This window comes from Rosa rugosa, chromosome 4, assembly GCF_958449725.1.
Source record: "Rosa rugosa chromosome 4, drRosRugo1.1, whole genome shotgun sequence".
Classification (NCBI taxonomy): domain Eukaryota; kingdom Viridiplantae; phylum Streptophyta; class Magnoliopsida; order Rosales; family Rosaceae; genus Rosa; species Rosa rugosa.
In genome coordinates this window covers 14,702,840-14,721,323 of record NC_084823.1, presented here as the reverse complement: position 1 = coordinate 14,721,323, position 18,484 = coordinate 14,702,840, and the positions used below count along the sequence as shown (strand labels likewise).

General features: G+C 39.3%; 2 protein-coding genes across 2 annotated transcripts in view; both read left to right on the top strand.

Moving 5' to 3' along the window:
* The window catches only part of LOC133742605 (12-oxophytodienoate reductase 2-like), a 42,827-nt gene that overhangs the window by 8,494 nt on the left and 15,849 nt on the right, over nt 1-18,484 (top strand). The gene's annotated exons all lie outside the window — the stretch shown is intronic.
* Nucleotides 10,880-14,805, top strand: LOC133742606 (12-oxophytodienoate reductase 2-like). The gene is made up of 5 exons (XM_062170298.1): nt 10,880-11,061; nt 12,474-12,614; nt 12,734-12,864; nt 13,442-13,618; nt 13,884-14,805. The coding sequence occupies exons 1-5, from the start codon at nt 10,991-10,993 to the stop codon at nt 14,474-14,476; spliced, it is 1,113 nt and encodes a 370-aa protein (XP_062026282.1). The 5' UTR covers nt 10,880-10,990; the 3' UTR covers nt 14,477-14,805.

Below are 18,484 nucleotides of genomic sequence, written 5' to 3'. Positions count from 1 at the left end.
AAGTCTTGCCTCCAAGGGCCAAGTATTGATGCTGATGGTGTGACCCATAACAGACCAGGGTCCTCTGTCAAGGATCAACTGGCCAGTCTCAGCCTCCATGGGTGTTATGGTGAAAGTACGATTATCGCGAATAGCTTCGATATGGACTTCACCAAAGTCAGACCACGCTCGAGTGAGGATCCGAATCACAGCAGCAGTATTGAGAAATTTATCAGCGATGAGGAAGCCTAGGAGGGTGAGAGCTTGTTGAGCTTGAGGGTCAGGTTGGTTTAGATCGATCACATGATCGTCAGGGTTGATGTTTTCATCAGATTGCATGGCGCAAAGACGGGAAGTGGAGTACTTGTAAGGTGAAAGATGGAAGAGATCTGTGGGGGAAGTGTATTGGCTTCTTTGAGTATGGATTGTTAAGATGTAAGAAAGAGGTTGAATGTATTCTAATAAATAGGCAGATCCAGAAGTGGTGTTCATTGAGAAGCAGGGGGCAACGAGGTGACCAAAATTAATGGTGGTGGGATTTCCCAATATTGCTAGATGGCCGGCAGGGGAGGAGGACGGTGGGTGTAGCTGCAGAGCAGATGAAATTAAATCTAGTGGGGGACACAGAGAGAGTAAGATCCGGCGAGTGGTTTGAACAAGGTTTTTTAGGGGCGACAGAAAGCAAGCTAGAGCTAGATTAAGCAGGGGAAGTAAAGGCTGGAGAGAGCAAGAACAGGAGGTTGAGATGACGTGAGTGGGTGGGAGTAAAGCCCAGACGGCGGAGCAGGTATGGGTTAGTGATGGTGTTGGAACAAGTTGCTTGGGGATAAGGTCGGAATTGCTCCGAGGGTTTCACTGTTGCTAGTGGGTTTCCACTGTTGGAAGTGGGGGATTTCTCTATTCTAGAGAGAGACGCTCTCAACTTAGAGAGAGAAACATTGTTATAAATTCTAACTGCTTTCTCAACTTAGTTTAGCTATGCTCTTTGCTTGCAGCTTAGCTTACATGCATCACTTCAAACGTATTCTGCCATCATGTATTTGTTTAAGAGAGAGATATTTAATCGCAATTGTAATTTAATAATTGAGTAGAGACTAAAATTATCTTTTGACATTTAAATTGATAATTGAGCACATAAATATTTTAATGAAGTAAGTGAGCCCTTATTAGGCTAAATTTAGGCATTTGGGCATTTGGTCAAGAACTCTTTTAGGTATAGTGGATCTGGTTAACTATACCGTTCCCATTACGCATCTTAATGATCGATATTTTACCCTTTAAGGAAATAGAAATACACTTGAGGCTTCGCTTGGGTTGGGTTCATGAAGAAACAAAAAAAAACAACAAAAAAGGAAGAGTAACGTCTGAGCTAACAGGTGCACGACGTCACCCTCTGCTTTTGCATTTTCTTCTGTGGGACCCTATCGTTCGAAATTGAATTCCAAGTTCCAACATAAAAGGAAGACCTCAATTATCAATTCATAACCGAAAATTCTGCCATGCTTCTGCATGCTCGGGCACGTCACCATATTTTTGGTCCATTGATTTCATTTGGACAATCCTGGCCATTCCTTTGTAAAACCGGCTAACTTGCATAGCTTTTCTAATTTGAATAAAAATGCAAGGGTCCCACTACATAATAGCTTGCAAAAGAATAACGATGTGCGTAAAAAATTTATACAAACAGATAATCAGATGGGTCCGCTGTTGGCGGAGTACTCGACCAGCTTGTCGATCCGTTTGTGGAGCTTCGGGGTCGGATGGAGGACCAGCCACCGGAGGAAGGCTGAGGAAGGCCAGTGTGGAAAGGTGGGGGGGGGGGGGGGGGGAGACAGGGGGGAGGTGGGGAGCGAAGGCCGGCGAAGAGGGTAGGTGGTGAGGGTGAGGCGGCGGGGAGTAAGAGAGAACCTGCTGCGGCGGTTGCTGCTTCAAGTGGGGCTGGTAGGGGAAAGGGTGGGTGTCCGAATGGAGGCGTGTCAAACTGTTGGGCCTGGGGTGGGTACCCGAATTGTTGCTGCCGCGGTTGTTGTTGCGGTGGTGGATGTCGCTGTTGTTGTTGTTGTTGGGCGTAGGCCAAAGAAAAATAATTTTTTTTTTTTTAATTTATATGTTGCAAGCAAGATCTTGGTACCTCTTTAAACATAAAGGATCATCATTGTGATGCACAACGCCAGTGAGGAAGTCGCAGAAATTAACCACATATCTGGGCTTGTGGGATTTTGGGTATACACTATACAGTCCTCAGATTATATGATCTCTTTACAATAGTTCTTATATAAAGTCGAAGGATAGGTCAACATTAACAATTGTTAGCTCAGTGGATTAGGTTGGCATGAGGATATCAGTTTGACTGTTTGGGTTCGATCCAGCTCAACCTCGTTTTGGTCTTTCTTATTTTAACTTTTTCTTTCTCTAGTCTTTTTTTTTTTCCTTTCCCCTACATTGCTAAAATAAATTTAAACAAATGAACTATTAAAAAAAAAATTGCATTCCATACAAAAAGCTTGATTTCCTCATTTTCAGTGTTTTTTTTTTTTACAAACTATTTTATCTTTTAAATTTAAAAACAACTGCGTTACTTAAACAAAGTTGAATAAAAAAAGCGGCTAATAAATTTGGCATATATATTTTACATTTCATTTAGTAGATTGAGGACCAAACGACACTGAAAATAGCTGAAATTTTGACCATAACCTTTTCTTTTTATCAAGACAACATTCAACGGTCAATTTTGATAAAGTCTATTTCCTCCACATCATTTCTCATGGAAGGTATACTTTTAGATACAACTAATACACAAGTTAGACGACATTAGTACACATAACGATTTTGTGCAGTTCAAATAATTAAAATTGGAAATTAATAAATTTGACATTACCCATCTATTTATAATGTATTAATAGGTAGGGGAGTGAAATTTGCACCCCCAATATTACAATCTGCACCCCCTTCTTAATTTTTTAATATTTTCTGATACCCTCTTATATTTGTTTCCCATATTACCCTTCTTCTCCAACCATTTTTCTTCTCTCTCTCTTTCTCTCGTTGTCATCGAATCCCAAATCCCCTATTCTAAAAAAAAAAAAAAAAATCCCCAACTGCTGCATTCAGTGCCCGGAAGCCTCCTTCATGATCGACCCATCATCAAGGACGGCAAGCTCTACCTCATCTCAGCTCACGAACAGCTCGATCGACTTTTCAAGAGCTGGTCTGCTCCCTACTCCACTGAGCTTGATGATCAGAACGAAAAGAAAACCACCCGATTGACTCTACCCGGGTCCGTCGATTACAGTCCGGCCGTTTCTCTCTCGGCGAGTTCGTCGCCGTCGCTTCTTACTGCTCTCGTCCCTGGGACGGCGAGTTTCACCAGCTCAATACTGACATCGTCGTCTTCCGACCTTCACAACCCGGAAAGCGTGTGGTGGTCTGTGAGCGCGGTGGGTTGTCCACCTCGTCCGGCGACTCCGTCATCTACTTTCCGAATTGATTTCCCCCAAGATTTCGAGTCCCCCGCATCCCCGTTGACTCCCTCCGGGTCACTCCATCGGGTCTCCACTGCTTCACTTCGGCCGCCATGCACAGACGGAAAAAGAATAATCGTCGCCACTCTCCGCCGCAACACGAAGTTCCGACACGTGGAGGTCTTCGACGTCGACACGAAGACGTTCCATCCGGTCAGCTAGACGCTGAACCCGAATTTCCACCATTTCAACCCGTTCGTTTCTCCGGACTCCTAGTTCCTCGGGTACCACCGATTCCGCGGCGAGTCGACTCAGTGGGGCGGCGAGTCGATATTCCTCACTTAGAGCCGGTGTCGTCTCCCGTCAGACATCTCCAAATGTTGAGGCTTCACGGCTTCTTCCCGACCTTCTCTCTTGACGCCGATCTCTTCGCGTTTAATCCTTATTTCGAAGGAAACCCCGGTGTCAAAATCGTCAAGTCATACGGGTCCAAGTGTTGGACTTTAATCAAAGGTCGTACGGCCTTCTACAACTGCTGGAGCCCCATAGAGAGACACGTCATATACACATCCTTAGGCCCAAGTTTTCCAGCGATCTTCTGGGCTGTTCGAGGTATGAACTTTCTTCTACTCGTTGTGCTCTACACGCTGGTATAATTGGTTTTGAGTTTTGATGGATGGGTGTTTTGATTGTTTCAGCCTCCGTCGTCGTTCACTGTGCTTGGCAATCGGTCTGTCTCACTGTGCTTCGAATGCTTTGGCCCCCTCTCCGATTTCTGCAGAAGCTTTGGCTCTGCAACTGCTCTCTTTCTGCAAAGCTTCCCACAGCTTTTTGTTTTGTTGTTCTTGTTACTATTGGCCTGTGTGTGTGTCTGTGTGTATATACATGAGCCAACGAGGAGAAACGGGTTTGAGAGGATGAGATGCAGCTTTGACTTTGTTGGTTGGAGAAGAAGGGTAATATGGGAAACAAATATAAGAGGGCATCAGAAAATATTAAAAAATTAAAAAGGGGGTGCAGGTTGTAATACGGGGGTGCAAATTTCACTCCCCAATAGGTATTGTGTAAAAAAAATTAACCTGATCCGCCATCATTTCGACGTCAAATAAAGCGGTCAACCTTTTATACACTTACACTTCCCTAAGGGGAGATAAACTTTTATAATATTTTACATTAGTTGATACAGCTCATAGCCACGAGAGTGTGAGAGCTGACAAATCGAAAAAAGAAGCTGTGATTGAGCGGTTATGAGCATATTAGTTTTATGTGGTATTTAGGGTTTAGGATTGACCCAGTAGATCGAGACTCAAAAAACTTCTAAAATAGCTGAAATTTTGACCATAATTATATCTTCTTATCATGATGACATCCAACGGCCAATTTTGATAAAGTCTATTTCCTTCACATTGTTCCTCATGGAAGGTATATGTTTCAATACAACTAATAAATAAAGTTAAACGGCATTAATAGGCATATAAGGATTTTGTTCGATCTAAATAATCAAAATTGAAAATCGATAAATTTGACATTACCCATCTTTTAAAAAAAAAAAAAAAAAAAAAAAAAACCCTTAGCCCACCCCACCCTTACATATGTCAATGAGAATCGAACCCATGACATTTACAATGTTGGAATTATAATTTACCAACAGGTCACAGCTCACCGACAACCCATCTATTTATAGCGTGTTAATAGGTATTGTGTAAAAAAATTAACCCGATCCGCTATTATTTAGATGTCAAATAAAGCAGCCACTTATACAGTTATAACTCCCTAAGGGGAGCTTAACCACGAGTAGATAAACTTTCTGAAATTTTTATATTAGTTGATGTAGGACTGTAGGTCATAGCCACGAGAGTGTGAGAGCTGACAGATCAAAAAAAGAAGTTGCGAGTGAGCGGTTATGAGCATATTAGTTTTATGTGGTATTTAGGGTTTAGAGTTGACCTAGTAGATCGAGACCCAAACAACTTCGAAAATAACTGAAATTTTGACCATAATTATATGTTCTTATCATGATGACATCCAACGGTCGATTTTGATATAGTCTATTTTCTCCACATTGTTCCTCATGGAAGGTATATTTTTCAATACAACTAATAAACAAGTTAAACTGCATTAGTATGCATATAAGGATTTCGTGCGATCTAAACAATCGAAAATGGAAATCGATAAATTTGACATTACCCATCTATTTATAGCGTATTAATAGGTACTGTATAAAAAAATTAACCCGATCCGCCATCATTTAGATGTCAAATAAAGCAGTCAACCACACTTAATACACTTATAACTCTCTAAGGGGAGCTTAACCACGAGTAGATTAACTTTCTAAAATTTTTACATTAGTTGATATAGGTCATAGTCATGAGAGTGTGAGAGCTGACAGATCAAAAAAAGAAGTTGCGAGTGAGCGGTTATGAACATATTAGTTCTATGTGGTATTTAGAGTTTAGGGTTGACCTAGTAGATCGAGTCCTGAACAACTTCAAAAATAGCTGAAATTTTGACCATAATTATATCTTCTTATCATGATGACATCTAACGGCCGATTTTGATAAAGTCTATTTCCTCCATATTGTTCCTCATGGAAGGTATATTTTTCAATACAACTAATAAACAAGTTAAACCGCATTAGTAGGCATATAAGGATTTTGTGTGATCTAAACAATCGAAACTGAAAATCGATAAATTTGACATTACCCATCTATTTATAGCGTATTAATAGGTATTGTATAAAAAAATTAAGATGATCCGCCATCATTAAGAGGTCAAATAAAGCGGTTAACCACTTATATACTTATAACTGATCCCTAAGAGGAGCTTAACCACGAGTAGATAAATTTTCAAAAATGTTTACATTACTTGATATAGGTCATACCCACGAGAGTGTGAGATCTAACAGATCGAAAAAAGAATTTGCGAGTGAGCGGTTATGAGCATATTAGTTCTATGTGGTATTTAGGGTTTAGGGTTGACCTAGTAGATCGAGACCCAAACAACTTCGAAAATAGCTGAAATTTTTACCATAATTATATGTTCTTATCATGATGACATCCAACGGCTGATTTTGATAAACTCTATTTCCTCCACATTGTTCCTCATGGAAGGTATATTTTTCAATACAACTATTAATTAAACAAGTTATACCGCATTAGTAGGCATATAAGAATTTCGTGCGATCTAAACAATCGAAACTGAAAATCGATAAATTTGACATTACCCATCTATTTATAGTGGATTAATAGGTATTGTGTAAAAAAATTAATCCGATCCGCCATCATTTCGATATCAAATAAAGCGGTCAATCACTCACACACTTATAACTCCCTAAGAGGAGCTTAACCACGAGTAGATAAACTTTTTGAAATTTTTACATTAGTTGATATAGGTCATAGCCACAAGATTGTGAGAGCTGAAAGATCGAAAAATGAAGTTGCGAGTGAGTGGTTATGAACATATTAGTTCTACGTGGTATTTAGGGTTTAGGGTTGACCTAGTAGACCGAGCCCCAAACAACTTCAAAAATAGCTGAAATTTTGACCATAATTATATCTTCTTATCATGATGACATCTAACAGCCGATTTTGATAAAGTCTATTTCCTCCATATTGTTCCTCATGGAATGTATATTTTTCAATACAACTAATAAACAAGTTAAACCGCATTAGTAGGCATATAATGATTTCGTGCGATCTAAACAATCGAAACTGAAAATCGATAAATTTGACATTACCCATCTATTTATAGCGTATTAATAGGTATTGTGTAAAAAAATTAATCAAATCCGCCATCATTTAGATGTCAAATAAAGCGGTCAACCACTTATACACTTATAACTCCCTAAGGGGAGCTTAACCACGAGTAAATAAACTTCCCAAAATTTTTACATTAGTTTATATAGATCATATCCACGAGAGAGTGAGAGCTGACAGACCGAAAAAAGAAGTTGTAAATGAGCGGTTATGAGCATATTAGTTTTATGTGATATTTAGGGTTTATGGTTGACAGACTAGATCGAGACCCAAACGGTGAAGGAAATAGTTGAAATTTTGACCATAACCATTTTTTCTTGTCTTGATAACATCCAACGGTCGATTTCGATAAAATCTATTTCCGCCACCTTGTTGCTTATGGACGGTGTATTTTCTTATACAACTAATAAACAAGTTGGACCACATTAGTAGGCATATAGGTATTTTGTGTGATCTTAAAAATCAAAATTGGAAATTGATAAATCGATCCATATCGTCAAACGGTGACACCTTAGTAACACTATATTTGTTTATTACATTCCTATAAGAGCAGCCTCATCAAGACAAAAGACTTTGGGAAAACCGACCGTTTGATGCATTGATTGAGATATTTTATACTCATTTTCATAATATTATCCGTTTTTGACTTTGATTCAACAGCGATCCACTCTGTCAACCATAATGTCTTCATTATTATTGACCCTAAAATATAATTTGCCAATCTGTAATTAATACTATTTGGCCCCGTTTGGTTAATTAGTAGGAATGTCAAAATAGGAAAAAGATTTACTTTATTTTCTAGACAGATAAGGAATAGAATATGTTTTGGTATTTCCATCTGAGTGTCTAGAACATTTTCCGGAATCAATTTTGCATTTCTATTGTAGTGTTTGGTAAGTCATAAGAATGAAATATAAAATTATAATTTTTAACAACGCCTTTTACTAATTTAAGTACAGATCAACTTATAAGGAATATTGGTGGGAGAATATAAATTTTTTATAGGGATAATTAATGTAATTTTGTCTTTGACAGTGGGAAATGGAAATAGAATACCACTCCCTAATTAGGTAATTCTATTCAGACTTTATGAGGGAGTCAATTTCCAGTCAGATCTCATGTTTTATTTTCTTTTCAATCTCTAATTACAACCAAATGACACATCTGAATGGAAAATGATATTAATTCTCATTCCATACCATGATTTTCTGCCATCCAAACGGGACATAAGAGCATTTCAAGACCATTTCTCATATGATATACCTCTATTACTCATGTCCAAAAACTCAAGGGCTCTCTCCAAAACCTAGCCGCTCGGGCTATGGTTCTTCGTTCCGGCGACCGCCTCTGGTCTCCGCCCTAAGTGGCGACTGGTTCTCCACGCTCTACGGTCTGGTACCTGCACTCCAGTGCCGCTTTTTTCCAGCAATCGCTAAACCATGCCCAACTCCTCGATCATGGGAACTCGATGAGAATAAGGGGGATTGCCAGGCAGATCTGATCGAGATCGGAAGTTGGCGCACTTGGAATCCGGGTGTGCGAATCAAGCCGAGGAGAGGGCGACTCAAATCTTCGATCGATCACAACGGAGTCTTCAAGTCTCAGCGGTCTGGACATGGAGATCTGGTCGAATTTGTATGGGATAGCTTGATGGTTGAGGCGGCGCGTCATTATGTGTCGACTGAGAGCAAGGCGGAGCCAGGCGGTGTGCAACGTCTTGCAGGGTCAGTGAGGAGATTGACGACATCGGCAATGGAATGGCAGGCTGGTTTTGCTATGAATCTACTACCTGTGGTTGTGAGGCAGATCATGGAGTGGAGAGTTGAGCCGACCTACGAGTCTGTCTGTACAGTGTTAGTGGCAACAACGGTGAGGTGCGAGGACGGCGGAGGCAGCGAAGGTGAGGCTGCAAATTAGGTGCCCTTCTGTGGGTGGGTGCCCAAATCAGTTTTGGGGCCCAAGTCTTTGTTCAGGCCCAAACCAATATGGGTGCCCAAACATAACATTGTTTTGGGGCCTAATTGGAGATGGGCTTGGAAGGGGACCCAGCTATGGGCTCTATGTTGGACTCAGGCAATCTTGTGGGCCCAATTGATGGACTCTAACTCTCTAGGGTATCGTATTTGGGATCCTGGAGGTTTACTCAAACAGAATCTAAGTATGTTTGGCATCAGTGATACTATTGGATCTTCAGGAGTAGTACTAAAGGAGGATTCAAGCTATTCTATAATGGCGGAGCATGAAACATCAAATGAGTGGATCTATCTCTATGTACCACCGTGGGTACTTCCACATCTTCTTGTTCTGTCTGTACATGGCAGCGGAAGGGTATGTAATGGCCACTCTGGCCTTAGGCTAAAACAAATTTCTAGAAATTTGATAACACTCCATGAATGCTATCTGGATGTGTTACGATACGATATGATTGTAACCCAACTCTATTGAGTTTCTATCTATAAAGTTATTTCCTTGATTCAAAAAAAAAAAAAAAACTCAAGGGACTTGATGTTCACAGTTAGTTTTTCTAAACACTTAAACGTTAAATTTATAAATAAAATTTAATCAAGTCAATGTCTTATTAGAAAATTTAATTTTTTTAATCTTTCTTTCTATTTTATTTCTATGTCACTAATATGGTCGAAACGAAAACAATAACTAATAAATCAAAACAAATTCAGTTTATTACTTTATTATATATTTAAAAAAGAAGAAGAGAATAAGGTGTAACCAAAAAAAAAAAAAGTCATCGAAATAAATAAATAAACAAATTAGGATAAGCACAAAGCTAACGCCCAGCACCCGTGTTTTTGTTTTTTTTGTTTTTTCTTCCCTTCTTCTTCTTTGATTAAAAGGATTGAGGTCTGCAAGGAACGCACTGCCAGCAGCTTGCCCGGAATTCTCCCGCCGTCATCCCACCATCCTCAACCCAACCGCCACCTTCCATCGACTGCGTCGATCTCTACGGTCACCTAACCTTGCCCTTATCGATCAGCCCTTAATCCCCTCATGCCGGATCTCAACCCCATCAACCTGCCATTCCAAGTCTCCCACACAAGGATTGCCCGGAGAAGATGGCGTCCTAGAAACTAAAGAGCTGAAGGTGAGAAAAAGTTTTCAAGAATGTAGCTAGAGAGAATGGGTTGTGGTGATGGGTGACGAGCACGGTGATGAACACAGGCTACAGAACTTGATCCAAGATCTCCCTCTTATCATCAGAGGTAATCACAGGTGTAGAGATTGGCTCATCATTTCACTTGGGTCTGCTCTGGGTAAAACCCAATTCACCCAAAATCGATTTACCCTATAACTGGGTAAAACTCAATTGAGAAACAAATGACCGTGAACAGGCTAAGCCTTTCCCATGTGAATTTCATCTTAATAAGTAGGCACGTGAAACTCATGTGCGTGGACCCAAAAAGCCCGAGCATTACTTGCTCGGAGCATGGAAGACGTTCTCATTTGACTCGTTTTCAAAGAAAGACAAAATCTTACGGCCACCGGTCAAGTCAACACTGGCAGCTCTCCGTAAATACTTCCCGAGTTCCCGGTTCTTAAATCTCCCAAAACCCCAACCCACGTAACTACACACGTCACAGAGCATGGCATCCACAAGTCAGAGGCCCACGATGGCCTCGTAAGACTAAAGCAGTGACATTATTGGTTCCAAACAGCCGACGTTGTCTTCTAGCACACACTCAAACGTATAAAGACCCAATTGTGTCTTCCTTTCATTTCCAGACCAGAACAACTAAAACTCCAAGAACTAGAAGTTACCCAGATTGCAAGATCAGATAGATGGCTAACCAAGCTCCCACACTTCCTCTTCTTACTCCTTACAAAATGGGAAAGTTTGATCTTTCTCACAGGTAAACTTGCTTTAATCTTTCTCTCTGCATTGCATGTTACATTGGTTGATATTATTGCTAAGAGCCCAAGAACAGGTTTTGGTTTTCTCATCTTCCAAATTTGGAATTGGATCATTTTGTTTTTGCATTAGTTGATCATATTGTGATCTAGGTTTTGGTTTGTAAACTCAGAAGATGTGTTTTTGGGAACTCCCAATTGAACAAGGAATGAGAAAGTCTACTGTTTGAGCATGAAAAAGTCTTGCGTTGTGATTGGTTGATCTATTGAGATACCTGCTTAATCTTACTCTACATTATATAATAATGATGTTGCTCAGACCCAAAGGATGTTGGTTTGGATGAATTTGTGTGCTGGGGTTATGATTTGCCATGATATGATCTGGGTTTGGTTGTGTAAAGTTAGAAGACCAGGTGTTTGAGGAAAGTCCCAATTGAGAGAACCAGGAAGATGAAAAAGTTTACTTCTTTTTGTGTATTGTAAATGAAATTTTTCACTGGTAGTCTGGTAGTGTAGCATCTTCTTCAACCAAGGGTTGTTTTCTCTTTTAGTCTGAATGAACAATGGAGATGATAATCTGGAACCTTCATTGGCTGGTTTTGTACTATTGACCTATTGTTATGTAGAATTCGCATATTCACATCACTTCTAAACTTAGATGACCCGTTGTTTGCGGAAAGTCCCAATTGGTGAACAAGGAAAATGAAAAAAGTTAATTGACTGCTTTTGTGTTTTTTCAAATTAGTTTAGCTATTCTCTTTACTTGTAGCTTAGCTTACATCACTTCAAACGTATGATTCACTAGTAGTTTTGCATCTTCTGCCACCCTGCATTTATTTGATCTTTAAGTTTGGATGAACAATCGAGGCCATACTTTCAAACATTGGAGATCGATTTCAAAAGGCCAAATTCTTGTTATATCTTTGTAACTAGAACATTGCAAATATTATATGAGGTCAGCAGTACTGAAAGGACAGAAATTAGAATCAATAATCTTCACATCTTGATACAATTTATCTGCATAGATGATTACTACGACTGACACATTAATAATCAGTTGATGTTTCCGCCAGACGGGGATGGTACATATGTGGGGAGTGAAGCCAGAAGGGTTCATTACAACTGAACTGTCGCTTTGAATTCATCGTTAAATTTCTATTTTAGTTGCAATTTATTAGGAATAGTATTGCCCTTCCTCCTTGAGCATTTCATAATCCAATCCGGTTTATGTTTGGTAATGTTTCATATTTTGTTTGGCTTAGATAATATGATAATAGTTTCAAGAGCTAGTTATGTTATTTCTTTCAAACTAGTCACTGGTCATATAGATGTAATTTCATAGATACTGCCAGTGTCCAGTACGACAATATTGATGGTTGTATTAATAAATGTTTAATTTGTTTATTTATTCCAGAGTTGTTTTAGCGCCATTGACTAGACAGCGATCATATGGAAATGTTCCCCAGCCACATGCCATCTTATATTACTCTCAGAGAACATCTAAAGGAGGTCTTCTCATAACTGAAGCCACTGGAGTTTCTGACACAGCACAAGGGTAACTTTAAGAATAGCTATCAAGTTTCTTTCTGTAAAATCTTTAATCACAAGATGCAGTAGAATTTGCAACTTCCCATTGAAAATTTTGATCGCTTTTTGTTTCTTTCATATGTGAAGGTATCCAGATACTCCTGGTATATGGACAAAGGAGCAAGTTGAAGCATGGAAACCCATTGTCAATGCTGTACATGCTAAAGGGGGTATCTTCTTCTGTCAGATTGTGCATGTGGGGAGGGTTTCAAATACTGGTGCGTTCCTGACTTATACCTTTATGACTTGACTTTATCATAGAAACCCTTGTGAGCATAAATGACTAATTAGACTAGTGAAGCATTTGAAAGCTAATTGTTCTTCCTTGGGTTTTTTTTTTTTTTTGTGTGTGCGCGATAGGGGTTTGGGTTCCTTACGTTATTGGGAAAACAGAAAGTTTCAAGGTGGATGAAGTTTGATAAACTAAAATAACTTAGAATTTAGAACTAGTGTAGCATCTACTAGGCCTCATAACAAGTGAATGACTGTGGCTGATGATATCTTGTTTCTCTGTTTGCGGTATATTATGGTTTCTTAAGATCTCAGATTGGTATTATGGAACCATTTTATGCCAACTCAGCCCGGGGAATGTGAAAGATGGATATGTTTGATTGGGTCCAGAGAACCTGCATGCATAGTATCTGATTTTACTGAATGATCTAAAGCTATCCTATTATAAACTTTTATTTCACCAATGTTGCTTCTGCTATGGGGTAGTTATAGATCAATCAATTTGATATACTTCAATAAAATCTGTTGTGTGCTCATGGTGATTGTATCCCTCTTTACTTGTAGGCTTTCAGCCAAATGGGCAGGTTCCCATCTCTTCTACTGACAAGCCCCTAACCCCCCAAATACGATCTAATGGCATTGATGTTGCGCAATTCACACCTCCAAGACGATTAAGGACAGATGAAATTGCTCAAATTGTCAATGATTTTAGACTTGCTGCAAGGAATGCTATGGAAGCTGGTAATCTTTTTTAAGTTAAATTTTAAATTTTCCATGTCCTTTTACAGAAACGTATTATATCAAAGTCTTCCTTATATGTCTTGTTAGAAGATAAAAAAGCTGTAGTACGAAAATAAAATGTATAAGTGTTCTAGGAATAACAATTTCTTACTTTCACTTCGTTATATGATCAATAAGTTATCATCTTCTCTTCGTTTTGGTTTTGGGGAATGACAAGTTTCAAAAGTCTTCGTCACACTTATATTATTGTTTGTCTATTTTATAGGCTTTGATGGGGTTGAAATTCATGGCGCCCATGGCTACCTTATCGATCAGTTTTTAAAAGATCAAGTAAATGATCGAACAGACCAATATGGTGGATCTCTAGAAAAGCGTTGCCGATTTGCACTAGACATTGTTGAAGCTGTTGTCAATGAGATAGGAGCAGATAAAGTTGGAATTAGATTATCTCCATTTGCTGACTATATGGAATCCGGAGATTCTAATCCAAAGGAATTGGGCCTTTATCTAGTCAATTCCTTAAACAAATATCGAATCCTGTACTGCCACATCGTTGAGCCAAGAATGAAGACACTTGGAGAAAAAAGTGAATGTCCCTACAGTCTCGTACCCATGAGAAAGGCTTTCAATGGTACCTTCATTGCTGCTGGTGGTTTTGACAGGAAAGATGGGAACAATGCTGTGGCTGAGGGCCGTGCAGATCTTATCGCTTTTGGTCGTTGGTTCTTGGCTAATCCAGATTTGCCAAAGAGATTTGAGCTTAATGCTCCTCTAAATAAGTACAACAGAGATACATTCTACATATCTGATCCGGTTCTTGGTTACACTGATTATCCATTTCTTGACAGCACTTCTTGAGTTTCCAGCTGAGCATGGGAAGCTTGAACTCACTTATATATTATTCCTGCATTGGTCTGCTTTAAAGTTTTCCTGTTACTTTTCTTTCATGGTATGTACAATTATAATACCAAGGGGCAGCGGCTGGTTGACAGACTGTAGAGTTCTCAGTTGGTATAGTGTAGCTGTTTGATATTGTAAGTTGTACCAGACTCTTCAAGTGCCCTGTCAAGTGTCTTAGCGTAGCTTGTGGCTACGTGAAGATGCAAACTGATTGTAGCCTTGTAGAAGATGATTTTAATAAAAATGGCCCGTGTTTTGACTTGTACCAACTACTGGATATCCTGTTTGTGTGTATCTTAATTATGAGAGATACGTGAGGAAATTATAACTTCTGAAATCTGAACTTTGCTGTTGACTGTGCTCAACTTGATTTTATTGTTTGCATTAACTTTAATTGAAAATACATTATAAGGTAAAACTAAACGTTGAGAATCCATGCCAGTCCTATAACTTCTACTCATGCATGATCATTATTCTTCATCATCATATTGGTTCAAAGCCCTGTATGAAGATGAAGTTTTATCTTTCCTGGTGATTGGTGAGCTTTCTGGCTAAGTTTTTGGAAGTTTAACTTGGAAAGAATTATGGATTGCGAATTTGGGCAGGTCTAGACTGTGGAAATGGTGAGATAGCAAGCAAATGTCTCTTCCAGATTCCAGATACACATGAACCAGTCGGATTATTTCACAGGTAGATGTTCCTCTTCACTCTCTACTCATTGGTCGAACTGTAGTTTCCTTGAAATTGTAAGAGGTTGGGACATTTCATTTCCTGAGGAACTGCCATGTGCTCTGCTGGTTGGAAATTCATGGATCGGTTTATGCAATTAGGCAAGTTGGGAGGGAATTATATTAGGTAAGTAGGGGATTTTTGGTTCCTGGTGCCAACTGAAGGTATAAAGACACACCTGTGTCTGCTAATCATATATTTTTATACAAAAAAAAATGAAAAACCAACTGAGAAACCAAATAGATCAGATAATATGTAGAGGATAGGACTCTTATATGTCTGCTCATGCTCCCACAACTCCTCTCCTTACGATCCTTACAAATTAGGAAAATTCAATTTTTCTCGTAGGGAATTAGTCTTCTCTACGTTTCACATTATATTGTTAGGTTTATAATTGCATAGTAATTTTTCTCCTACTCTTACTTTTCTGCTTAATCCTTGTATTGTTTTCTTTATATTTACACTTCAGTTACAACATATGTACAATGCAAAAGCAAAAAGAACAAAAATTCTGGAATGATGAACATCCAGCACCAAGGAGCAATCATTTAAACAAGGAAAGCAAAGTCCAACACACACTTCACAAGCAAGACAATTCTGGTATTTCACTAACACGTCCACTCATGGACTCCTTTCCTGAAAATCACAACAAGAACATAGGCAATGAGCTTCACAAGCTCAGCAGGTACGAAAAAACAATCAATAAGCTAAGATTCTAATTTAGAATGCACTTGGAATGTGAAAGAAGAACAGTATGCTAAATGGTAGCAAGTGAAATTAAACCTTAAAAGCTGCTGCTTAAAACAATTGGAATGGAAACAATGACACAGTCAATATAAAGTTATGACATAAGGCTCAGAAATACACTATTCAGCTTAAATCAATTCAATGAACAACTGAACAAGAAGAGAAAAGTAAGCTGAAAACCAAGAATTTCTTGATAAATACTCATCCACTTTGGAAAAGTAAAACCCGTCAAAAATCCAACTAAAATAGCAATAAGACCATAAAGCCTTTTTTGCTTCGGTTACTATGTTCCAAATTCAGAAATCTTTTTCTTTCCTTGGCTGTAACTTTCAGCAACAATGGTTTAAAACTCTTAACTCAAATCCCAACAAAATCCTTGAAATCCTTCTTCTTCTTTTTTTCCGGTTAGGGCCCATTGCTCTCATTAAGGCCACCGAGCACACCCCGTACAAGCGGATCCTGATCAGGTTTTGGGTCTTTCACCCTAGGGAGGCACAATCCCACTAGGCCAAAAAAGTTAACTGACAACGGACCAAATTCGTTGTGTGATTTGGACGATCTCCGTTGTGTATCGGAGCGTTCTGTGATGAAAAATGGCACAACGGTGGAAACCCGTTGTGTGAATCACAAACAGTCAACACTTATTTGGTTAAAATTGTTGTGCCTTCTGTCTGGACCCAAAATGAGCATTTTGGCTTGACAAGGCATGTGTTGGAGAAATTGAGCCAATGTCAGTGGTTCAAGCTATATATTGTCGACAAGTTCGAAATATATTATTTAAAGGCTAAATAAAGCCTACTATGGAGAATTATGCGAGCTGTAAGAAAAGGAAATGATGGAAGCATGGAAATGAAAAGTCAACTTTAGCACATTTTCCTACTTCGGCTAGGAGAAACCGAGCTAAACAAGGAAAGAGGGGCGGAAGACTAACCAAACAAGATCCAAATAAGCTGAAACTTTCCAGATTAATACTAGACATCCCAAGAATAATTTCTTATGAAGAGTGTAAGATCTAGTTTCAAGTGGAAAGCCTTCAAACAATCAGTCCAATTTTCTACAGAAGCAAAACTGGAAAACTGGACCTGTAAGGAGTCCAGCAGCATTTCCGGCCCAACCATATGGAATTAAGTTCTGAAATTTCATCACAATAATCTACACTCATTTTGGATCATTTTATATGAAGGAGTCGAAGCCCCATTATGAATTCTTGGTAGAGATATAATTGAAGGAATAAAGGAGCCGAAAGTGATTCAAAATCACTCCAAAACTCATCATTTCTATCTCCATTTAGTGCTCCATTATCTCCATTCAGTGATCCATTATCTCCATTTAGTGCTCCACTATCTCCAATTAGTGCTCCACTATCATTTGTTTAAGGCCAACCACTTTGGCATGGTAGCCTATAAATAGAGGTTACAATGAAACACACCAACACAGATTCACAACAAACATCTCTAAGATGAGAGGGGTTCTCTCTAGAGCAACCTCTCTAAGAGCAACTCCTCTCATTCTCTTTCTCTTACCGGTGATCACACTCCTAGTCCTAGTATTCTCAGAAGCCGACTTTCAATGCCACCAAACCCTCTGTCAATGTACTTCGGTCCTAGTCTCCCCGGGAGCCGACGGTAGTACCGCGACCAAACACACACATTTCTCATCAAAGAGTCTCTACGACTTCTCAACTCTCTCCGGAGAACCCCTCTCCTTCTCTTTCTCTCTTTCTCTTACTGGTAGGCACACTCCAGTCCTAGTCTCCTCAAGAGCCGACTGTTAGTGCCACCAAACCTTCCAGCCAAGCTAAAGTCACGCTTTAGCAAGTTCTCCTCACTTCCTAGTAGTTCTCGCTCTGCTCGATCTACAACATTGAGTATCGATTGTGATTTTGAAGAAGCTCAGCAAAAGCCCTCACCATAAGGCACAAAGAATCCCACGATGAGGTTGGTGCTCTCCTCGTCCACAATCATTTGAAAGAAGTCAGGTCAAGGGACACTCCCGATGACCGCACCCGAACGGTGCTGGTACGCCCGCGCAAGAAAAGAGACTGTTGACCAGCTGCAACAAAATTAGAGCCAAACACCTTCTCTGGGCAGATGGCAGCCACAGTTGCCACGCAGTCATGCTGTACATTTCATTGGCATCATTCACACAACGAAAGTTGTTTCCGAGCCATTGTATGAAACCAGAATCAGACAACAACATTTTATTTTCTCTGTTGTATGAGTTATCCTCACACTTCACTTTTGGAAATTTTATTGTTGTGTGTTAGTTTTTAGATAACATATTCTAGTTATTACAGTTGTCTGATTGTAAATCAGACAACGTATGTTTGTTAGATCCGTTGCATGGTTATATAAGGATTCATTGTGTGAACATCCAAATTGTTACTTCAGACAACATTATTAACATTAGAAATTTTGTTGTGTGATAATCGTCTTTTCTGGATTTTGTGCATTGATAATAATGCTCTATTTTACCTAATGAACAGTGGCT